General features: G+C 27.0%; 2 protein-coding genes across 2 annotated transcripts in view; both read left to right on the top strand.

Moving 5' to 3' along the window:
- The first annotated feature begins 2,957 nt into the window (after nucleotides 1–2,957).
- On the top strand, nucleotides 2,958–10,030 carry LOC147810031 (ATP-binding cassette sub-family C member 8-like). The gene is made up of 5 exons (XM_087162967.1): nucleotides 2,958–3,096; nucleotides 6,528–6,677; nucleotides 8,444–8,638; nucleotides 9,200–9,334; nucleotides 9,833–10,030. Exons 1-5 carry the CDS (start codon nucleotides 3,001–3,003, stop codon nucleotides 10,028–10,030), a joined length of 774 nt encoding a protein of 257 aa, XP_087019093.1. The 5' UTR covers nucleotides 2,958–3,000.
- A 5,057-nt stretch (nucleotides 10,031–15,087) lies between these two features.
- Nucleotides 15,088–26,084, top strand: part of LOC147810030 (ATP-binding cassette sub-family C member 8-like) — a 28,422-nt gene continuing 17,425 nt past the window's right edge. The window contains exons 1-5 of the mRNA XM_087164852.1: nucleotides 15,088–15,252; nucleotides 17,909–17,949; nucleotides 18,633–18,770; nucleotides 19,782–19,907; nucleotides 24,059–24,263. Of these exons, the coding sequence (XP_087020978.1) occupies nucleotides 18,672–18,770; nucleotides 19,782–19,907; nucleotides 24,059–24,263 (430 nt within the window). The 5' untranslated portion in view covers nucleotides 15,088–15,252; nucleotides 17,909–17,949; nucleotides 18,633–18,671. The remainder of the gene's footprint in view (nucleotides 15,253–17,908; nucleotides 17,950–18,632; nucleotides 18,771–19,781; nucleotides 19,908–24,058; nucleotides 24,264–26,084) is intronic.

Raw genomic sequence — 26,084 nt, 5'->3', positions numbered from 1 at the left:
TTAAGGATTTCTTCTATTTTATCCAGTTTATCCCATTGCATTCTGAATGTACAAAAATAGCGTCGTATCACTGTTAGGATGTCATTTTTAAAAGTTTAACCCTATTCTGAATTTAAAAATTTCAGAAAGGTTCAAGCAAATTTAAAAGGAAATCTTCAGGCAGCACTTTTAGCTTTCTACTTTACACTGTAGCATATTAATCAGTATACGAAAAAAAAACATCCTAGTACATTAACATGTTAATTTTATTCATTCAGTTTTTAAAATTACTTACTAATAATTATTTTGCCTACTATGAGACAACATATTAACTAAAGGCAAGTAAACAACTATATTGACATTAGCATGACTCTGACTTTTTTATTTCATTAAAATGAAATACATTCAATGACTATACTCTTATGAATGGACACAGAGGAACAAAATTACATTAATTTTTATTTGGTATAAAATAGCATAATTTATAAGTATTTGAAATATTGGATATATATGAAGTTATTTAAAAAAATATTGAAATATTTGGGCAAGATTTATTATTTGAAATATTTAATTTACAATAATATTAAATATTTGAAATATTTAATTTACAATAGTTAGTTAAAAGCATTTACATTAAAAACTATTTACATAATTGAAAAATAACTTCCAATATTCCCTTTCTTGTATGTTTCAAAATTTATCATAACTACTGAAATCAAAAAAAAAAAAAAAAATATCAATTAATAAAGAATGGCGCCAAGTGCTTACAGTATAAATTTTTAAATCCTTTGTCATTTATTAATTTATTTTTGTAACGTACTAGACCAGCCAGTTGTAACTAAGGTGCTGATTTTCAGTTTTGCTGCATAAATGTTTCTTTTACTACCATACATTACCTTTTATATTTTTAACATCTCATTATGTAAACACTTTTTAAATGGTATAGTTACATATTGATGAATCATCCCTTGTTAAAAGTTTAAAATTATGCTATCATTAATTTTACTTAGTATTAAATTCTTCCAGCCTTTTACAGGAATAATAAAAGTTACAATCAGTATTGTTGCAAGTAGGGTGTCGGCATTTTAAAATGCATATTTATCAACTAGCTATAATTTAATAAAATTTCAAGCCATATCTGTTAAATACGATACAGCAGATACTGTGAAATTTTTATTTCAAAATTAGTTCCGTATAAGTTATATTTTCTTACATTATTTAGATTTTGTAATTTTTTCAAGAACATAAATATTTAATAAACATAGAATGAATATTCATCAACTAGCTTAAATAATTAAGTAATTTCAAGCGAGATCTGTATATTGTAAAATTTATATTTCAAAATTAGTTGCTTATAAGTTGTATTTTCCTACATTATTTAGGTTTTCTATTTTCTTCCCTAACACAACAATTAAAATGCATAGTTGGTTACTAAATTTGCTGTGCATAAAATTGTCTTAACTTCTTTTTTAAGTGTATTTTTTCAATCGTCTCCTTCCTGTTTTTTAACAAAAACTCCTGTATTTTACGACTATCTCCTGTTTACCCATATATTCAGTAAGTTTCTCTGTATTTGTTGAAGAAATTTTTACAAAAAATATTTTTCAATAAAATATCTGTTGATGGCTAAAATAAAATTAAAAAAACTTTAATTTATATATTTTTGCTTATTATTTAAAAATATAAGCAAAAAAAATCTTCTTTAGATTAAGATTTATTTACATATTTTTTACTTAGCATAATGTAAGTGTTTATATTATTTCCAATTTTGAATTTCTCTTTTTGACTTACATGATTATGCATGATGTATCAAAACTTTACTAGTAGTCTAAAAAATGTCACTAGTAAATTCTCCGTTATTTTGTTTCTCCAATGTTGACAGGTATGTGAATGCATTTATATGTTGGTCTTCTTTATATTGATTTATTAATAATATGAGTCATAATCTAGACAACTTATATTTCTGTTATTTAGCTTCTTTGCACTTTTGAGCTGGTCAATAATTAAAATTTTTGATACACAAAACACATTGTAAAGGACAAATAATATTATAATGTGTTGTGTATGAGTCAAATATCTTAAATCTCATCACCATCAAAACAGAAAGGGGGGGGGGAGACAAGACAGTTTTCTGAAATGCGTAGCTTTAATGTTTTTATTGTGAATAAAAACATTATTCAGTGCTAATATGCCAGAATTGAGGGTTACTCAATAATATGTTATCTCAGTAATAACGACCTCACTTTTGTATTTTACTTTTAATTAAGAATCACAATTAGGAACATAGCAGTTACTAACAAGACGATTAGATATATAAATTTAATAAAACAATGTTAATGTTAGGTTTTACAAAGTTAAGTATAAAACTACAAGTTCTCTGGAAACATCATGCTTATTTTGCTGCTAACGACCATTGGTAGTCTTAACAGCGATAAGTTTATGTATATATTTCTTACTATGTTTATTTATTAATTCAAAATATTTTTAGGGATGTATAATGTAATGAAAATTTAAATTTTCCTTTATTTAAATACTATTACTTATTACTATTACTTATTTAAATAATATTCTTTATTAAATTTTAGCATAGTGTTTTTAAAAAATGTTTGAAGGTGCTTATTTTTTATTTATGTTTTTTAAAAGCTCTTAAAGGTGCTTTTTCTATTCGGAATTTGAAAAAAGTTTTTAATTCTATCTTTTAGAAAGAGATTTTTTCTTTGCCGTGTCAATTGGGGTTTTAAATTACAAAAAAAAGCATTATCTTCACAATTTTCTCTGCCTTATTTATCAGAAACTAGTAATTTTTTCATGTTTGTGTGAAGTTTTTTAAAATATTGAATTTTATGTTTATAAATTAAGAACTTTAAGCAATAGAAAAAAATTATTTTTATTATTGGACAGATCCTAATTATAATTTTTTTATAGTGACTAAAAATATTTTTGAGTGCTTGAAAAGTACTGAAAAGGTGCTTATTTTTTGTTGAGAAATCTGGCTATGCACTCTAAAATAGAATATTGTTTATGCAGGTTGATGAAATCAAAGCTTTTTATGCTGGGCATGTGTTGGGTGCAGCAATGTTTTTGATAAAAGTAGGATCACAATCTGTAGTCTACACAGTAAGTATTTTTTCTCAACTATTATCATTGTAAATAATTTATTAGAATATTGATTCATATATTTATTTTGATTGAGCTTTTGTGTTTTTGAAGTAGGAGAAAAGCTAGGTTTTAAGTATTATTATTTTATTATTACAATCATTTTTGGAAGGTCTGTAATAAATTTAATTTATTCACATTAATTTGCATTTCTGCAACACAATACTTACCCATACTTGTCACATGTATTTCAGTTTCTTTTTTATACAGTAAAACCTACTAAGTTTGTTATGTTATGTTAAAAAATATTTTTTGATTGCTTAGAAAGTACTTAAAAGCTGCTTATTTTTTGTTGAGATATTAGGCTAAGCACTCTGTTTACTTATAGCTGTATAATATGTGTTCAAAATTTTTTTCGTATATTTAACGCATTAATTAAAACACATTTTACTTTTAGCGGTATTACTATTTCTGTGATTCTCATTTGCATTTGCTTTTTTAAACAGTTTCAGTTTGAATATTGTGAAAAATTCTGTTTAACAAAGATTCAATTTTTTTTAATTCTTTCTAAACTTTTCTTTAATTTGAATCAGGTAGAAAAGCCTATTTGACAAGGATTCTATTTTAGCAGTCTAATTTTTGTTTGTGTCTAACTCTTTTTTTAATTTAAATGGTTTAGAAAAGCCTAATTTAAAAGGAATTGGTTGCAATTGATGTAAAGATAAGATACCCAGTGATGTAAAGATAAGATACACTTTGAGTCACAATCACCTGTGTCTCTGGTGTAGAAAAAATAAGAGAATCTTTTGCAGTTTTTTGAAATACAGTTTTATCCAAGGAGTATCTCGAGGATTAAAACTTTTCTAAGAAGACAAGAAAAGCAGTTTTTAATTGGAATGGTAAATAGTTTCAGTAGCTTGGAAATTCTTTTTGCTGATTAATTTCTATTCACTGCAGATTTATTTCTCATGCGTCATTTCATTGCAATTGCAATACCTTTCTGTTCCAATGGTCCCTTTTGCATGTCTTCTTAAGAAAGCTGTTATAAAACTTTTAAATAGTCTTACATTTACTGGGTTTTGGAGATAATTTTATTCTTGCTTAAGAATTATGAGTTTTGTTTATTACTTGAAAAAAATGTTATTAAGTTTCTTTTTGATGTTAAACAAATCATGTTTTATTTCTCGATTAGAATGAGACTGGGCTTGCTTCCCCATATTAAATTTTTAGTAATACTTACATGTTTTTTGAACTTAAACATGTCAAATTAACTTCAATCTGGAACTAAGACCTTTATTATTACAGTTAAAGCTGTTTTATCTCAAACCTCAATATCTCAAAATTTCTAAAATTCCTCACATTTACTATTTAAATTCAATGTATTTTCCTTGTCTATCTCGAAATGTTTTCTTTCAAAATCTCTGTTTCTCGATTTCTAATAATCAAGCACAAATGCTCAAACAAATGCTTTTGAGAAACTGAAAACACTGTTTTAAAAAAATTTGGCTATTAGTTAAAAAACAAAAATTTTTAAAAAAATTAAATAAAAGAGTTTAGTAATGTTTGGATGCTTTTTAATAATTTAACATTAGTACTTAAAGTATTTTTTTTAAAATTTTATTAAAATTCTTTCAATACTTGTTTGTTTTATAATTTGTTAGATAGTCAGTGTCATTTTTAAAGAAATAAATCTTTAGTCAATTTTATTTTCAAAAACGAAAATAATAATAAATAAGTAAAAATATTTTGACATTTATTCAGTACAGAATTTAACCATTACTTAATACTACTTTATATTATTTTAAATAATTGAATAAAAGAGGGTCTAATGATGTTTTAAAAGCATGTTTTTTTTCCAACAAATAATTTTAAAAAAATATTTTTTTTTCTGAAGTGAACATTTTTTTGGTTTGTTTTCTACTTTCTTTTTTTTTTTTAATTTTAATGCACGTATGTAAAATATTTTGTCACAGTATTATTATTTTTAAACCAATAAATCTTAAATCATTTTTAATTTAAGAAAAATGAAATAACTCCTGGGTTTGCTTTTGCTTTGACTTCTTTATTTTTTTAATTGAAAAAATTAAGCAATGATATTGATATTATAGTAGAATATGTTTAGAATTAATATTTTCTTTGGTAATAGATTTATTTATTTATTTTTGATTGATTTCCCATAGGTAATTTCTGAACATATGCTAAATCGCGATGTCTAACGGAGGATGTATAACGATTTAAAATTTCTGACATCAACCAGTCCTTATCATAGTATTTGACAATTAAGCTACAATTTTAATTATTTGGCTACTATTTTTGATAAATTTTTGCTCCTGTTCAGGCAACTATTTTTATAGTTTTAGGCAACTATTTTCATGCTTGAGGATACTAAAAGCAACTATTTTTGTTCATTTTTTACAGTTGCAACCCTGTTTATAGCTAGTTTGTCCCAATGCTTGATCTAGGGGTTCCTTTGTCTTCTGGGTTGGCTTCAAAATTACAAGGCTACGCAGTTTAGCAGTGATAGTTGTTCAGTGGGCTGTTCAACCCCGGTTATAATAACAATAATAATAAAAAAAACTTGTAAAAGTGATCTTAAGGTTGTGCTTAAATGAAAAGCTGAATAATGATTATACAATTCCAGATTTGTTTATGAAAACAATTAAATTTAGTTTAATTTAGTTTGTCTTATGAAATATAAAAGTGAGACTAGGATTTGCTAATAAAATAATAAAAACGTAGTCATACCAAAATAATAACAAATTGCCTAATTTAATCTAATTTCCAGCTATATTTTAACAAGTTTAAATCATAAAAATTACTATGATTTATGTTAGGTGATGAAAGAAAGTATTCACCTAATAAATTTTTTTATAAAATTTAGCATATATGTATGGTAATAGTTGCCTGTTTTTTTATGGCTAAAGGTTAAAAGGTATCAAATGTATACTTACATAATATTATAGTGAAACCAAACATAAATTCGAACTAAATACTTATTGTAATAACAGGGCTGCCAACTGCTATGCATTTATCATAATGAGTGGAAGAAAAATTAAAGCTTTCAGACTTTTCATAATTTTGATAGCATTTTAAAAGAGTTACCACGGAAGATTTGGAACAAAGTGGCATTTCATATAAGTTTTTTTAAATATTAACATGTAGTGGTGTGGATAATAACTTTATATCAAATTTGCAAAACAAAGAATTATACGTTAACACCTAAACTTAACTACCAGAATATGAAATTTTCCCATAAAGCGTAGAAAGTTGGCAGCCCTGTAATAATGTAGTGTACTTAAAGTTATTTTAGGTTATCTGACCACAAGGGTTTCCTTAAACCCAAATGTTTCATTAGTTCATTTAGTATTTTCTCTCTCTAAAGTTTTTAACAAGGATAATTTAAAATTATTAAATTGATTTTTGTATAATTTAAATTGATTTTTCTTTTTCAGCCATATTATCCTACTGCTTGGGAATTCATTCAAAATGGTTTTGTTATGACTGTAATTGTTCTTATAGCCACTTTCCTGCAAAGCACATTATCAAATAATTTTAACCACTTAGCAATAGCAGAAGGAACACACTTAAGGACAGCTTTGCAGGTGAAATACTTTGTTACTCTTTTTTAAACATTTTTACTACTCTTATGTTATTATAGGCAGTTGTATATTCATAAATGTTAACAATAATTTTCAAAATTTTATATCCTATGAGACTTACTACCTTATTATTACTTTAGAATTTCTAAATTGAATATTGCATTAGAAGCTAAACCTTATTATCAGAATATTTACTTTCAATAATTCTTTTAAATTTTCGATTTAAAAGTTATTTGCAGGAAATTTATATTTAATTAAGATATTTCCCTTATTAATATAGAAATTGAAAAGACATTTTAACTTCATTCTTTAAAATGCAAAGAAAATAATAATTATAAAAATGATGCAGTTTTTGGACATAACACTGCACATGACATTTCAAGTATCAAGATTGTAAACAAATAAATAATAAAAAAAATTAATAGTTTCTATTGCTTTGTTTGAAAGTTCCATTGATAAGCAAATTTAAAAGCATGGTGGTTGACTGATCTTATTGGTGACGTGAGCAGGACTTAATTTGCTTTAGAGGTCCTGTTTATACCTCATCCGGTATTTACGTGATAGTTTGTCAGGGGACGTAATGGTTACAATGCGTTTCATAAACAGAGAATTAGCATACATCTGTCTGCAATGTTAGTCACAAGTTGGCAGTCTACATATATTTATTTTAGTGATTTTAATAGTTAAGATTAAGTATTTAGTTGTTAGCATCATTGTGATGTAAATTAGATCACCAAATAAATATGAGTGACCAGTACTCATACGTGTTTTCTTTCACTTAACTGATTCACTTACTTGCATGATGTTTTTACTCTGCTCAACAGTGATCTGATAGTGTGATGTTTGATTAGCATCACTGCTAACTGATATGCTTTTATTGACAATAGGTGCTATCAAATAAGCCTGCAAAGTATGGAGATGCCACATTATGCAAGGAAATCTATCCATTGCATGTTTATTATTGTTTGTGAGTAGCAACCTATAGTTTGTCTATGGTAAGAACTCCCCCCCACCACAAAGTCTGAGGCTGTCTGCTGCTATGGAAACAGGAATAGCGCTCTTTAGGGGTGTAGCTTCTCTTCACTCTAGAGCTAATGCGATAGACAGGAGAAAACGATTCCCTTTCGCTCGCCAACCAGAGCCAAAACCTGTCCTAAACAATTGACACCTCACCCCTTACTTGAAATAGTTATATCTCATTACAATAGTCAGTGCCGTGGGACCAGGCGAATGGCTTGGGGAGTTCTTACTTAAGACAAAGTGTACAATTGTTTGTGAGTGATGCAAAGTTTGCTGTCGAACTACTATCTGAATGAATATATGAACCTGTAAATAAGGTTTTTTGTTTCCCTTACTATCTCTTGTGCAATCGTGTGTGAACCAAACGCAAGGCATTTCATAGTCTTTAGGTCTTTTTTTAATGATGTAACCGAGTTGTAACAATTTTTCATCAACATTCTTCTCAATTATGTTCTTTAATTATATTCTCTTCTGGTTAAGCAATTCAATTACTTATGGACATTATTCGAAACAGGCTAATTATTTTTCCCAAAAAAAGCTTATTATTTTTTCTCAAATACAAATTATTTTTTTTCATAATCTTTTTCTAAATTATGTTCTGCTGGTATACATTATATTTTAATTTTTATATAATTTACGAAGTTATTATTTAGCACTTCTACATTTTTAATTCATTATTTTAGTGTGTACTGTTAGCTATAGCTTTTAAGCAAATTTGGATTTTACTAATTTCTTTCTCATTCTTTTAGTGTCTTGTTTATAAAAAAGCATTAAAGACAAATTCTGCTACAGGCTTAGATACTGGAGCTCTAGTCAATCATATGTCTGTTGATGCTTTTAACATGTTGATGCTGTTTTCCATGGGCCATTATATATGGGCTGTACCTTTAAAGGTATGTAACTGTAAAGCTATAGCTCTCTTTTTTTTAAATTTTAATTCAAAAGTATTTTTATATTATTTTTTGGCAAACTTATTTTTTGCTATTAAAAATATATTTGAATTTTTTTTAATACTTTGTTTATTTTAATTATCTTTCTTGAAGAAAAAAAATAGTTAAAATGTTTTACAACCTTGTGTATAATGTCACCTTTATTTATGTGCCTTTTTTAAGTACATAAGTTGAACCTTTATATACTGTTATTGTTTCCGACAATCTATGATGTTTAACAGAACTTATAGTTGAATGGCAGCCATTAGGAAAGAAGAAAAAAAAACAATGATCTTGAACAAATGTTTTTGATTTTAAAACTTGTATTTTGATGAATATTAAACAATGCTTTTTCTTCTTTTATCTGATAAACTGGATTTTTGTTGTAATTTATTTAGAAAAATCTAGAATAGTCACCATTAAAATTTTTAATAAATTCATTTGAGGTTTAATGTTTTTTTTAATACAATTTTTTTTTTTAACAATTATGTACTTTGTGTAATTTCAAATAATAATAATTGGTGAAACCTAAAATTTACCTGTTCTAAAAATTGAAAAGCAGAATTTTTTTTCCAGGTTGTTCTTCTTTTGGTTCTGCTCTACCTCCAACTTGGTTACAGTGCATTGATTGGTGCTGCCACTGTGATTTTTTTAGTTCCTATACAGTATTATATCTGTACATTATTATCTCCGATTCAAAGTAAAGCTTTGGTGAGTGAGTATCTGCTTATAATGTTAATACGCCTTTTTTTAACCTCGGAAACTATTCAACCAATTTAGCTCAAATATTTGAATTTATCACTGTAAATTGTGTAATTTAAAAGTATACAAAACATTTTACATCTTACAATTTAGAATGTTTTTGATTATTATTAAATTTAAGAATAGAAAATATTGCTTTTACTAAAAATAATTTTTCTACTTAACTGTATATGAATAAAAAATTTTATTCATGGCTACAAAGATATTTTTATACTTTATATTACAATTATTAACAACAATCAATAAAGATATAGACAAAAGTCTTTAAGCCAAAACTATTCTATTTAGGAAAAGGTAGTTGATGTTGTAATGATAAGAATTCACACACTTTTCATCTGTTATGCTTTCAATGCTTTTCATTACATCATTGATTTTAAAAAAAAAATGAGAATTGTTCAGATGTTGCGATTCATAATTTCTGTTTCTGTGAGTAATGTGTAATTAAAGGACTGGTCACAAAGAGCTCATGCTTGTCTTGTTATGGGAGCTATAGTAAATTCTCAGTGGTGTGTAGAAACCTTAGCAAAACTCAGAAAAGTGATCAAATCTAAACATTCCGATATACAATCTTGTGAAATCACCATGCTGCTTGACAATACTAGACCTGCCATGCCATTAAAGGAATTTCTGCGAAAATTCAAATGAGAAGGTACATTGGTTTCAAAGGGAATCATGGTGTGCATGTACAGTTGATCTAAATAGTTCGCTATGGTTTTTTATGAGAGTGGAACTGTACAACTATTGTCACAATGGCAAAAGTGCCCAAACACTATAACAAATATTGACAATACTTTTGAGTTTCGATAGATGAATTGCATGAAATAGCCACTGTAATCTAATTACTATGAAAAATAAAAGGTAGCTGGTAAAAATGAAAAGTGATCGAATCTGAACATTTAAATAAGCACTGACCATTCACAGTTAATGAAATAAAGGAATTTCTGCGAGAAATTTAAATGAGCAGTCTTGGGCTAATGATCTTAAAAGTGCCCAAATCTGTCCCTATGTGACTTAAAATTTTTTTCATGCATTCAAATAAGTTTTGTGGTGACATAGATCTCAAAAGGAGTCAAGGTGTGCATGTGCAACTGACCTAAACAGTAGTCAGCAATTATTTTTATGAGCATGGAATTGTGGGTTTATTGTCATAAAGGCAAATAGGCCTAATCATATAAAAGTAAATGGCGGGATTGCTAAAAAGCTTTTTTTTCTTTTTCCAATCAACTTTTATTCAAAAAAGCTCGTTTATACATGCTTTTTAATATTTTATTTTTCAAAATTATTGTACATGTATTTATCTTTCTTTTATTAATGACTATGCTGTAAAATCTGATTAATGTACATAATGATATTAATTTTGCTTTCTTTTAAAGGTATTTATTCCGTAAATATGTAAAATGTAATTAATGTTAATGAAATTTCTGTTCTATGTTAGCTTCGAAACTCGACATTTTTGTCTTAAAATGTTCTAAACCTATTTCTTTCATGTTTTAATTCTTCCTAACTGTGCTTAAAATTGATATAGAATATTTATTTTTTTAAATTGTAAAAATGCTCTATTAAAAAGATAGACTATTAGTAATTTATTATAGTTAATTTTGTATTGTTCATATATTTATGCTGCATTAAATAAGTTGATTTTTAATTGTAGTTTTAAGTAGTTTAAAATTATTCTTTTAAGGCTTCCATGGTTAAAGCTGTTGCTGCAAACTATTTGAAAGTGCAAAGTTGCTGCTCCAAATCAGTCATAACACACAATTACACCAATTTAATTAATCAAAAAAAATTTATATTGTTACAGTTTTTAAAAAATACAAGTGCTTATAAAAGCTGGCTTTTTAGATTTTAGCCAGCTTTTTTTAGGCAATTTAAACGAAGAAAAATCAGATCCACTTTTTTTTTGGCTTGTCTAAAATTTAGAATCTCTAAATAAAAGGCTGCTGACTCAGCATTAATTGACTTTACCTAATAATTGAGTCATTTCTAGCTCAGTGCAGGGCCGCCTCGAAAGAAGGAGGAGGTATAGTTTAGGGGGCCACGGCACTCGTTTTCTGACTTCACGCATTACGATCCAAATACGTTTCTTCTCTTTCTCTTTAGTAGTTTGAATGAAAGGGAATCTTCGTTTTAACTTCGTTTGCTAGAAAGGGAATCTTCATTTTAACAAAAACATTGTATTTACTTAGAAATAATTTCAAAAGAATATTAATTTTGTTATTTTTATGTGAAGTAGTGCAGAAAAATGACTTTTTCATCTATCTGCATATTTATAAGTTATCAGTTAAGTTGACTTAAAACGAATTTCAAGTAATTTTTTAAAATATCTCTTCTGCCTAAATTACGTGACATTAATTAGAATTTAATTTATTCTAATTATACATAATTTATTTTATGCATATATTCCAGCTTCTTTTGCATCTTAAACTACCAAACCTTTAACCTCATAAAATTTAGTGCAAATGAAATTATCATCCATAAGAAAAGTTGAATCTGAATGCATAGAGAGATAACTAGTAAATTTAATAAATGTTATGAGTTTCGTTAAGACATTTTAACCACGTTATTTACGTTTAATCTTATATAATTACGTTGTATTAATTTAATTACGTTTAATTTCGTTAAAACATTTATATTTCTTCTCCAAGTTATCTTTTTTTTAATTCAAAAAAATAAAAATGTGATTTAGCTATGATGTTGCTTAACAATTATTTATTGCAAATTATATTTTAAATCCCTATAAGTTGAACAACCAACTACACTTTTTATGATTCAACTAAATCTTCATTCAATATATTGATATTTACTAATAGGAAGTTTTGAACCAAATAATTGGAATACTTTCAGGTAGGAGACTAGTCACATAAAAAAAAGAATAAAAAATAAATAAATAAAAATACAGACAAGATATGAAAAATTAAAATAACTGGCGGTGAATAATTTGTTCTTATAAATACTATCTTGCAATAATTTTTGTTTAACTAGCAAAACAAAAGAAACTATTCAAAAGAAGACTTAAACCAGTCATGGTTGAAAACGAATATATAGAATAACAAAGCAAGAAAAGTATTAGAAACATATTTTAAGTATTGTACTATTAATAAAATGAGCAAAATTATTATGTACTAGTATTAAGTAACCAATATCATGGGTAACAACAATATTTAAAAATATTTTTTCCTCCCCTAATTGTATTAAAAATACATTGAATTCTCCCACTAAAAGCTTAAAAACTATTTACCAATAGCATTGCATTTTTGACAATTTTGTACAATTTGTATTACACAAAAAAAATTGAATAAATAAATAAAAATTACATTTTGAAATGTGTTTCACTAAAATAGCCAAACAGAAGAAATCATTCAAAGGGAAGATTTTAAGCCTGACAGTGTTGTTAGATGCTTTAACCAACAAAAACAAAATATAATTTGTTTTTTTCATCAGCACTAACAAATTTTATATAAGCCTTAGATGAAATTCCTTAGAATTTTAATGAAAATGCTTAAAATTCCAAAAGCTAATATTTCTTTAATGCAATCATACAACAAAGAATAAGAACAAAACACGGACAATTAGAATAATAACTAGTAGTGCATTCATTATTTTCTGAAAAAAAACAAGAAAAAAAAAACAATTTTGTTATGTAATCAACACAGCATACAACACAAACCAGCTGAAACATGGATCGTGATGCATGACGTCAGAGCTGAAGATCACTTTCAGTACCGAGGTCCCCTATTCAACTGTAACTCCTCCTTCTTCCGAGGCGGCCCTGCTCAGTGGTTGAAGGCACTGAGCTTTTATTGTAAAGGACTGGGGTTCATTCTCTAGTGGCAGATTGAAGCTCACCAAATTAAGGCTCACCAAAAATCAGATCCACTTTTTTTGGCTTGGCTAAAATCTAGAATCTCTAAATAAAAGGCTGCTGACTCAGCATTAATTGACTTTACCTAATAATTGAACCACTTCTAGCTCAGTGTTCAAAGGCACTGAGCTTTTATTGTAAAGGACTGGGGTTCATTTTCTAGTGGCAGATTGAAGCTCACCAAATTGAGATCAATGGGTATCCGTCTGCTTGAGAAGATACTGACCACATTATTACAATGATGTTGTTGATCACAAAATTGTTAAACCTCAACCTTCATGGCCCTCTGACCCACAATGGGTTTTTGTAGGAAGAATTATTTTCAAAATAATTTCTTGGTTAAAAAATACTATTACAGATTGATTAGTGAGAAAAAAAACAGCTTCAAGTTAGTATTGCTTTTATAAAAAACTATGGACCAACTAAAACTTTATTTTTTAGCAATTTAAGAAGAGAAATTGATTATTAATTTATTGTTTCTGAAGTTTATTATGATTCCAACTTTTTTTTCTAAATGCTGTGTATTAACTTAATTACTTGCAGTTTAAGTGTTTTAATTTTTCTTCCTTTCTCTTACAGTTTTCATCTGGATAACTTCTATTATTCTGAACCTTTTTCTTACTTCTTCTCTCTCTTGGTATTTTCTTTTTTCTATTTTGTGTGAATATCAATGTGTGTGTGATAACTTTCAAAAATCAGTTAAAATTTGCAATTCTTGTTTTTTTATTGTCATTATGTAATTTTTACTCCTTTGACTTTTTCTTGATTGGGAAAAAATTTGAAAATATTTCTTTCTTTCCTGATTTCTAAAATTAGATAGAATAGATATTTTTTCAATAAATGTTGAAATAGTTTTTTATTTGCTTTGTAATTAAAATGTTATTAAATTTTTAATTATTTGTATTTTATTTATATAGAATACATTTTTACAAAGCACTAAATAAGGATTTCCTGGAGATTAAGATTCTTTTCCTCTTAGAATGCTGTCTAACTTTGACCCTTTTTTGAGTTAAAATTTTTTTCTTCCTTTTCTATAAGAGTTTTTTTTTTTTTTTTTTTTTTTTTGCTTTTTTGTGTGATTATTCAATGATTAATAAATGTAAGCTTCAAATCGTAACAAATTTAAATAATAAGATGGTAGACAACCAATCTAAAAAATTCCGACGAGAAGTTATTACAATTATTATTAAAAATTTTTTAGAATTGATGTGTCAAAGATGAGTTAGATAAGTCAAGGTTATAAATTTAGCATTTGCATTAGAAAGAACTCTATGAAAGCCTACACTCTCTTTCAGGTTTCGAAATTTACGTTATTGGTCAAGTGGTCCTGTACCTCCGAAATTCAACTCAGGCTTCCAAAAAATATTCAGTGGTCCCCTGAACTAGCAAGTAATGTAAAAGAATAGAAAGTTGTCTTGATCTCAAAAACGTATATCATCATAACTGAGTTAAAAAAATTTTTTTTTTCAACTAAACCAATATTTTGTTATTTTTCAACTAAACTGAACCAACTTTTTAAAAATAAAATCTACTCAAGACCTGTATAGGGATCAGTGAAAATGTTTATGGACCAGCAATATCTATTAGTTATATTCCTGAGGACTAGTCTCTAAATTGTCTTAATTTTTACCCTTGTATCTCCGTTGAAATTTTTAAAATTTTATTTTGGAAATTGTTTGTAATAGGCTTATAAATATTGTATTATTTTTTTTAAAATTAACATATTATATTTGACTCTCTAGCTAACTATTTTAAAAAGAAATATTAACTACTGTAGAATAGGTTTAAATGAATAATTATGTATATATTTTTAAAAGTTTGTTCTGTATTTATTCTTGAAAGGATGTTTCTGATGAGAGAGTGAAAAGAACTACTGAACTACTTCAAGGAATCAAGCTGTTAAAATTATATGGCTGGGAAACAGTTTATACTCATTTGGTGCAAAAATTTCGAAATAAAGAACTTAAAATTTTAAGAAGTGATGCAGTTTGTGTGTCATTTAATAGTGAGTATAACAAGTTATTGTTTGCTTGTCAAGGTCACTTCTAAACTACTTATGTTTTGAAATTTTAGTTAACTTACATGGTTTAACCTCGTTTTAAATTAATGAATGAAAGTTAACAACTAAAATGAGAAGAAGAAAAATTGTTAAATGGAAATTATTTTAACGAAATTTTCCTTTTAAAATTTAGGAATTCTACTTTTGAAAATTTTTTCATGTAAATAAATACCGAAGATATTTTATAAGTTATAATGTAATAATTTGAATTTATTCTTTGCAAAATGAATCAAATCAACTTTTCAATTCAGCTTTTAGAGTTATTGGCTACCAATTATTTATTTCTCAAAATAATAACACGAATTATTGATTCCTAAACAAAAGGATAAATGAAAACTTGGGTCAGTCTATTGTTGAATCATATTATAATTTTTTTTTCTTCTGAAGGCAGCATGATTTTTATTTAGGTAATAGCAGGTTTTTACGCATCATGCTATTATGTTGTGCGAATACTGGAAACTTGTTAAGTACCTATCTGGAAACTATGCTAAAAAACAGTTTGATGTAAATATGTAATCTTTTAAAAAAGTGTTTATTATTACTATATTGCCCCTAAGCATTTTGAATGCATTTTAAATTAAAAATATTTCTCCCATATTTTCACCTTTTATGCCTGCTTTGAGATTTCCAAACAATTTAGATTTCTTCATTTTTCCCCCCAAAATTATACCAATTTTAAATGGCTTATAGTTTGCTGTAAATAATTGTGTATAACTTTTTTATCTGCTGTTTTTAAAAGCTTGTTTTTAAAGTCACACTGAATTTTTTATTTGTAATATGTTTAAAAATATTTCACAATTTTTAACTGGTCTTCTTCATGTGATACTCTTTAAATCTCTTTATCTTCTTAAAAAGAATATCTATAATAAATTTTATTGTAATAAGAAGACATTTTTTATAAGCCTATTTTTTTGGGATTCAAATAATATATTGACTTTTACCTAATTAATGCTTTTTTGAGGAGCTTATCTTACTTTTAATTTTTTGAATATTAAAAAAAATTACTGATATTTATGCTAAAAAAATTATTCTAAGTTGCTGATTTTTATAACTGAATGTATGGTGGTGTAAGTAGTAGAAGTTGTATTAGATTAAGAGATTTATAAAAAAGTGCATGTTAAGCAATTTTAAAACATTTTATTTTAATGTGATATTCTAGAAAATATTGTGTGTTATTGAATTTAATCAGCAACATGGAACTCTTGGAGTCTGTTCGAAATTTCTTCAACTTTTGAGACGTTTATAAATTTAAAGTTAACGATTGTTAGTCGTTTGACGGTTCGGATGTCATTATTATTTTTTTTAATAATAATTCTGTTATCTATCAGAAAAACAAACTGCAAAAGAAAATGTCAAAATCTTATTGAATAATAAAATGCAATTCAAAATTTTTACAAACTTAAGTAGCATTCCTACTAAATGTTGTTTGATTGTTCTACTTGAAATGTACCAATCAAATTCTCAATTTTTAAATATATATTTTATATAAATTTTTATTTTGATGAAAAAGTGACAAAAAATATTGTCCCTGCAGTGTATTTTGTATTAAAATGAAAAGTTTGCTTTAAAATAATTTTAATTCTACACCTTATCATTTATTTAAAACAAAACCTGAAAAAAAGAATATTTCCAATCTTTTCATAAAATGAAACTGATTAAAATTTTCAATTTATTTTCGAACATCAATCTCAAAAAAGTTTCAAGCAGGCTCGAAAAGCTCTGTGACAAAGAAGTATTGTTTTGGGGTGTAGAAGTTGCATGAAATAAATAATTTTTTTAAATCTATCGATTTAGTAATGGTAGAAAGTTTACTTATTTTGATACAAGCTGGCCAGGTGACTAAAAGATCAGCGTGCCTGACTGGAAACCCAATGGTTGCAGATTCAAATCCTGCTCAGGACATGGAAGTTTCTCTCTGTGTATTGTCCTCTGTTGTATGATGTGTAAATGTGGCCCACTCTTGCAGGGTTGTCACTCCACAAGGAGAACCTGGAAAATACAGGGAATTTAAAAATCACCTAAAATAACAGGGATGCAGGGAATTTTGATTTTTTCTTAACGAACTGGGGAATTTTGTATCTTATTTTTGTCTTTTAAAAATTGGTGACCACTCAAAACGTAATCTATGGGATATTTAACCATTATATTTACTATAGCATTATTTAAGTATGTTCAGCTGTTTTTCCAGCAATTAGAACTAATAAATGTAGTTAGCCCAATATAGCTCACGCAGGAGTACAGTAATCGTGGTTTCCTCTTAATATATTGTATATAATATGTACAGGGAATTTTTTTCTCCAGATTTGAGTGGCAACCCTGTAAGCAGCATCCGCTGTCTTGGGTTCACAGGTGCCCACTGGGTAACTTTAAATCAGCGACAGTTTTGGCATCTTTCAAAGCGAAGAACAAGAGTTCAGTATCTGATGTTGAAAAAACAAATACAAAAAAACTTTTTCTGTTTTCCAAGCATATTTTTAATAGAATTTTTTTGCTCATGTAAACTTTTGAAGGTTTTTTTTTCTTTAATTTTATATTAATTATCTTTCTTTTAATAAAAACAATTTCAAAAGTTATTTTTTAACATAAATTTTCTTCATTTCAGCTTTCATCACTCAAACATCATCAATAATTGTGACACTAGTGGTATGCTATATATTAAATCATTAGTTTTATAGTTTCTTTTTACGAGGGTTGTAGATTTAATAGTGGCAACTTAAGCTTGAAACTCACAGAAGGACGGGCATGCGCAAATTGGATATGGGAGCGGTGAGGTGGCACTGTTGTCGATATGTAGAGTGCAAAAAAAAGTCAATGTGCTTAGAAGGGTAGTTGTTGTGCGGCGTTAAAGTGAGGAGTTTCTTTTCCATCGCTCTAAAGCATGTTTTCAAAAGGTGATCAGCGGTCGTGATTTACAATCGAGGTTGTCCGTGGAAAAATGCAGCAGAATGCTAGCGAGGATTAGTGGAAGCCTGTGGAGCAAATGTTTTACCGTATAGAACAGTAGCACGATGGGTTCAAGCATCTCGTCTTTGTTCGTCATCAAGCCTTTTCACAACATGCTTTAGAGTGATGGAAAAGAAACTCCTCACTTTAACGCCACGCAACAACTACCCTTCTAAGCAAATCGACTTTTTTTTGCACTCTACACATCGACAACAGCGCCACCTCCCCCCACCCATGCCCTATTTACGCATGCCCGCCCTTCTGTGAGTTCCAAGGTTAAGTTGCCACTATTTAATTTACAACCCTCGTAAAATCAAATTCCACCACATTTAATTTTTTAAAATTTGATAAATATATTTTAACAAAATTTCTTTTTATGTTAGACATTCTCATTATATTCGAAAATTGAGGGAAGACCACTCATGCCTGCTGATGTTTTCACAGGTCTAGTGCTATTCAATCAACTTACTGTGCCACTCTACATAATACCTTTTGTCATCCCAATGGTTATCAATGCTGTGGTAAGTCTTATTTTTCTGAAATATTTTATAATTAATTTTTTATCTATTCTAAAGAAGATCAAAAAGTTTGTCAAACAATAAATTCTATTGGTATTTGTGAAATTTTGAAGATATTACCAGTATATTTAGTATATATTTTTATTTTATTACCAGTATTTGTCGTTTCTTAATTAATAAATGCATGTTTATTATACACTTTTTTTTTCTTTAAGCAGTGCATATTATCACTGCTTAAGAAAAATATTTTTAGTATACATTTTTATTTTATTACCAATATTTGTCTTTTCTTAATTAATAAATGCATGTTTTTTATACACTTTTTTTTTCTTTAAGCAATGCATATTATCACTGCTTAAGAAAAAAAGTATTTTTAGTATATATTTTTATTTTATTGCCAATATTTAACTTTTCTTGATTAATAAATGCATGTTTTTAATACACTTTTTTTCTTTAAGCAGTGCATATTATCCTATCTGTCTTTAATTTATAACATAATCTTAATTTATAACATATCTTAATTTATAACATAACTGTTTTTTTTTTTTTTACTTTGATTAGTAATGCTCAATAAAGCTTCAGGAAGATTTTCGTATCAATACCTGAGCCAAAAAATTTCTGAATTTCGGCAACAACCAGTCTTGTCATGTGAAACGTTAGAAAGAAAATCACAGAAGAGAGCCGACTCAAAGGGTATAACTTAATGGCGCTAGGCAAACCGTAGCATATAAACATATATTAAATTCTGCCACGCCTTTTGCTGCCTCAGCACTTTTTTGTGCCCCTTAACCAAGATAATTGGTGCAGACATTTATCATTACTTAAATATCCCCAAGGCTCAACTGTTCTGGATAAACCATATAAGTTTTTTTATATGTTTTATCCATATAAAAAACTAAAATTTTTAAACTGAAAGTTATCTTTGTTGTGAAAATTTATAACTTTTGAGATAAATCTAAAATAATCAACCCACTCTATTTCATTGGTTAATTCCCCCCCCCCCTTTGTTTGTAGGTGAGTACAAGACGTATTCTACAATTTCTAGTTCTTCCTGAGGTTGATTTAACACTTCCATGGAGAGATCACTCAGAAGAACCAGATGCAAAAGTTGAATTTGTCCCAGATAGTGGCAGTGTTCTGGCAAGTTTATATGCTTAACTTTTTTTTTGTGCAAGTCAGTTTTTTTTAACAAATCTGTCCAGTCTAACTAATTTTCATAGTACCAATTCAATATTTTAAGAGACATTGGTTTTTAATTTCCTTTTATTGTGTTCAGGATAACATTTATGCTGCTTTAATGAACTTATTAAAATGCTGTAATGAAAAGACTAGAAGTTAAAAAAAAGTATATTTTACTGAGTGCAATAAACTATGAATATTAATGAAGCTGAATATTTATAGTACTTCAGAACATTTGCAGACTGGTTTTGTTACACAGGGTGAGGAGTGAGTCATCTTTCTTTCAGATTTATCCAATAACAAAACGCTATTGTATGAAACTTGCTGTTAACTATCATTCATTAATTTATTATTGAATAACACATCTTTCAATCTCTGTTGGCCTTAAAAACCTATTATTCAGAAAATTGATTTTCCAGACTCGTAGAAATCCGAACAATTCTGAATATGTGACATTCCATTGTATATATTAGAGTGGGTCAAAAAAGTCAGAGTTTTAAGTCTTTTGGCAGTAGTGCAGGAAAAGCTATCAAATATCATCATTTGATGTATGACAAAATTTTGTAACTCTGAATTAATATATTCTGCTTTTAACCAAAGTTTGTAAAAATTTGTCCGAATAATTTTTAAAGTTATAAAAAAAATAATTTATTTTGTTGGTCAGTTAGTGGTAGCATTTAAAATTTATCATTTCTAAACGAAAATATCTTTAATATCTTTATTTTGGAATTATAACTAAATATCTTCTCCTTTTTATTTGCTTCAATATTTAAATAGCACTATTTATCTAGCAAAATTGAATCTCTTAAATTAATATCTTCTGTTACCTCAATGGACCATTCAGGTGGCAGAAGATGTATCATAGTTTTAAATTTTTATGCAGATATTCTCATTTAAAAGTGGCAACATTTAGATGCTACCTCAAATCAATTACCTAAAATATGTGGTTTTTATAATTTTAACCATTTTTTATAAAATTTTTACAAATTTTGATCTATTGTGATGGCAAATGGTATTCCAGAATTACAAGATTTTGTATACTTTTTATCCATGGTTGTCAGCTACTTATTAGTACTATCACCAAGATGCTTTCACCTACCCTGATAGTGTGGCCAAATTATTATGACAGTTTTTATGCCAAATGAGCTATTCCAGTGATACCTGCTTTCTTGGTCTTGGGTGTGTGTAGCATCTGATAATGTAAACTTGGTGCCTGTTGTAACATTATAAACTTTATATCATTTTGTTTTTAGATATATAAAAAAATTTAATTTATCTGTAGCAATCAATGTTTCCTTGATCTAAAGCTTGCATAGCATCTTATGGTGCCAACTGAACACTATATGCTATCAAGATATCCGATATAACTTTTTAATTCATCGCTTTCCTATGTCCTTTAAGATTTCATACATTTGCTTTTTTTCTGTTGGTCATGGGTTGTAATGCAATTTTTGATTTATTCTGTTGGTGTACCTTACCTCTGCTAAACGTTTGTTGCAACATTTTGAGACATTTTTTATGTGTATGTATATATACATATACACATATATATATACTAAAAAGTCAAACAGGCTGCTGTACTTCAGTAAGAACGCACCATTAGTTTATTTCCTTCATCCTCTTCTATTTTCAAATTTTGTAATCTGGCAAACATTTTAAATTATTTTTGAAAAATACCTGTAAATTTGAGTACATTTGAATTCACATAACATTTTGAGTTTTATTCCGTATTTTCTTGAATTTTTATTATCTATTGTTTTGCTTTGCTTTTTTTTTTTGCTTTTTTTTTCTTAATAGGTTCTATTTTCGTTTCAATTTTTTTGGTGCTCCTCACACTACTGTATTGATATCTTTTGCTTTGGCTACATTATTTGAAAGCACTATTTTTTCAGATGGAATCGTGTGAGCTGATGAGATTATATCCCTTCCTAATTTTTTTAACTGTAAAATTTTTTTAAATTTGATTTTTTTTAAAAAAAATTTAATTTTTTTTTCTTTTGGGAAACCTTTATATCTTTTTCCTTGTTTACTCTTTATTTTTATTTTATTTTGTGAGTTCTATGTACTTGCAGCTGATGCAGAGTAAGAAAACTTATTATTTTTCTTAATTTTTTTCATTAATCTCTTTTCTTTTATCCTTTTTGTCTTTATTATGCTATATATATATATATATATATATATATATATATATATATATATATATATATATATATATATATATATATATATATATATATATATATATATATATATATATATATATAATATATGCACACATCTATTTATGTTCTTTTGGCATGCAGGGATGAGATTTTTCCGCTTTTTAGCTTTTCAGCTTTTTTATCAAAAATTCAGATTTTCTAAAAATTTCTCTTTTTTTTTTAGATATTCTGCTCTTTTAGAAAATTCACCGATTTTCAAAGAGAAACAGGAAATTCAAACTACATAGCTACCAATCCTTTCTCATTTTTACTTATTTTAGCTATTTTCTCCCCTTTTACACGCAGCAGATAAGATTTTCCGAATTTTTTACCCGCCCTCCAGATAAATCCGATTTTCGTAGTTCAAACGACGCTGCTTCTGACAAACCTTTTAGAGGTCCCAAGCCTGGAATCTGCTAATATCTCGATTCTTATTCATACGATTTTAATATCAAACATAGCTTTTCATATTTGCGTGTTGCGATTCTTATTCACACGATTTGAATATTGTATGTTGCGATTCTTATTTACGAGATTTTAATATTGTACGTTGCGATTCTTATTTACGCCTTTTTAAAAACCTATGTAGCGATTGGTATTCACTCAAGTTTAAAATTCAATGTCTTGATTTGCTCATGCGGTTTATAATATCAACCATTGATTTTCGTATTTATACGTGATTTTAAAATAAGGCAATGGGGTTTGCATTCACGCATTCTAAAAATTATGCATCATAATTCTTATTTATGCAATCTAAAAATTGCTCATCATGATTCGTATTTACGCTATCTAAAAATTATGAATCGTGATTTGTATTTACGCGTCTTAAGAATTCTATATCCCAGTTTGTCTTTTCTCATTTTCAAAATCGTATATCTAGTTTCATATTCATGTGATTTCAAAATCCATAATTGTTATTCATATTCGCGCAATTTTAAGATCAACTATCGCGATTCTTGTGAGAAGTAATTTTTTTTAAATTAGTTATTATAAAGGTGACTGTTTTTCTAACGACGATTATTAGTATATGTAAGTGTTACAACATCAGAGAAACTGGAAGGGAAAAAGCAAAGAAGAAAAAATAAGATTTGTTACAAGATGTTTGAAGATGGACTAACGACTAAATATAGCAAACATAAAGATATAGTAAACAAAAGCAATCACCTAAAAAGGGATTTAATTAATTTATTTATTTTTTTTGGAAAAAGAGTAATTAACTCATCATCAAAATTTTACTTATAATTGCTGTTATTTATGCTATAAAATGCAAAATTCTTATCAAATGAAAAACAATTATCTAAACAGTTGCTGATTGTCATGTAATTTTTCAAACTAAAATAGCAATTTTTGTATGTTAAATAGTTACTATATATTTCTACTTCACTGTTATTGATATGTTTCAGAGGGCTCTACTTAAATTAGACTATGATATGAACATAATGATTCGGTCCATTGTTAAAGTTTTTGTTTTCAATATAATTTAAAAAGTAATATTACTGATATATTTACTATTAATCACATAACAGTATTCATTAAAAGAAATGAAATATTAATGTAAATTCTCAGTAGTTTTAATTTGCTAAACCAGGTAGTTTTTCAAGTAATAATTGTCTCTTATGCGAACTGAGGAAAAATATAATTTCCAGCTTTATTTTTTCAATTGGTAATTTTTATTTTCACTAAATGTTAAGTATCAATGTAATCATTTATATAATAATAGATTAGTACACAATTGTATGTCAACACATTATTTATTACCTTAAACTGTCTGGAATTTATTATTAAAGGGTTACGCTTGCGTAAAATTTACTATCGTGGAAATTCAGCTTTTTTGCCTTTTGGCTAATCTCATCCCTGGGTATGTAAGAAATTTAGTAATTATGTTACATAAGGATATAAATATAATTTCAGTTGCAAGTGAAAGAGAATTCATTTGAAAGTAAAGTATACCTGTCAGGATCAGAAGAAGGCGATGGAGTGTTCCTCCCTGAATTCTATAATTATCCCCCTCTTGAAGAGAATACTCTTCTTTCAATTAAAAAGGGATATTTTACTCATGATATGATACATTACAGTGTTCCAACTTTAAGAGATATCAACGTACAGATTCCTGCTGGTAATTATTATTATACTCTGTTTTTTTCTTATATTACTTTGCTGCTATTTTTAAAATTATTTAAACTGAGGTTAAATATTAAAAAAATAATTATTGCTACATGTATTCAAATGTTTATATATTTAATTTGAAGTTTGTATGAATTGAGTAGTAAATTTTTTGGACCAGTTAAAAGTTTGTTTGATTCTATTGGAGAAGGAGCATATGTGGACAATTTTAATAATTTTGTTAATTATTAGTCTAAATTTTTCTGCAATTTTTAGCAAATTCAAAATTAAAACTTTATATTTTCATATATAATTTTCAGATCAAACACACCTGATTGTTAGGTATTAGGTAAATTTTAAAACAAGTCTATGGTAGAAAAGTAGATTTTTCTTATTTTTTCCAATTGCTGTTTTTGATTAATTTTATTCATTGTTTTAAAAACTTGGAAAAATTATCTTATGATTGGTTATGCTTATTACAGATTTTAATATTTGCATTTCTTTAAATGACCAATTATTGGCTTAATGACTAAATTTGACTAGTATGGACGCAAAGTTGTTGGGCTATAGTGGAAATAAAGAAAAGAGTGTTGGTTAAATATTAACACATCATATGTTTAGGGATTTTATTTATTAAATTAGTTTCATACAGTAAAAAAAATTTTTTAGAAATTTATTCTTCGTTTCTAGCTTTTATTAAATTCGATTTAATTTTGAACAATAAAAATTTTAAACAATAAGCTTGTTCTCCAATAATTTTAGATTTTTTTTTTAATAAAAATGATAACCAAATGAATTATTATTAAAAATGATAACCAAATGATAAAAATGATTTTTTAAATAGCAACTTAACTCTAGAAAGTCTGAACATTGCTAGAAAGACAACCTAGTTTACCTCAATAAACTGATCCAAAATTTCAAATTATAATCATAATTAATTTAATAAAAACTATTATAATGCTTGATCAACAAAATTCTATGGTCTTTTATTGTATTTGGTTATCAAAAATATTTGACTAAATGGAACATCGACTTTTCAATAATATTTAAATATTAGTATCTCAGATAATTTAGTTTCCTTTTCTCTTTAAATAGTTATCATGCATCTATTGAAATAATTTTGTTTTTTAATGAAATTGGGGTACCTTATGCTTACTGAAGAGTATCTTATACCCAAACCTACCTACCTGGGGTTATAGGATACCTACCAAAATACCAAAGAGCCCACTCTGGCCCCTTCTATCATTCTAGATATAAGGTTTTATAAGTGCCTTATAATGAATAATTAAATAAGCACTTAAATTGGATCAAATTATGAAAGTCATAAATTTTCAACATTTTCAGTAAGTCACTGATTTAATTGCTGAGCACCAAAAAAACAAGAGAGACCAAATTAACCCCATCCGTCATTTTAGTGTCAAGATAACATGAAAAATGTAATAACTAACTGTATCTGATGTATACTTCCAATATAAAACTCTTTTTGTTGATTTATCTTAATATAAAATTCAAGTTTTTATGATTAAAAGTTGTTATATAGGATTAAAATTCAGTAGGAACTTTTTTACACAAACATAGAAAAGTAATGTAAATTTACTTCTGAAATAAATTAACTAGAATGCATTGTGTTATTGCTTAATAAAAGTTATGTTATTTGTTATTAGCATTTTAAAAAGTAAGTTCATTGTCAAAATGGCTAATTTCTTTCTTATAATTTCTTCTTAAATTTGACTAAATTTCTGCTTTATGAATAAAGCTGAAATTTAATTAAATCTCTGCTTTATGAAAAAAAGCATGAAATGATATGTTTATTGTGGGATATAGTTCATAATGT

The sequence above is a fragment of the Parasteatoda tepidariorum genome, chromosome 5 (assembly GCF_982258835.1).
Source record: "Parasteatoda tepidariorum strain Cologne lab strain chromosome 5, Ptep-v5.0, whole genome shotgun sequence".
NCBI lineage: Eukaryota > Metazoa > Arthropoda > Arachnida > Araneae > Theridiidae > Parasteatoda > Parasteatoda tepidariorum.
Note: the sequence above shows the minus strand (reverse complement) of the source record. Positions and strands in the feature narration are given on the sequence as shown.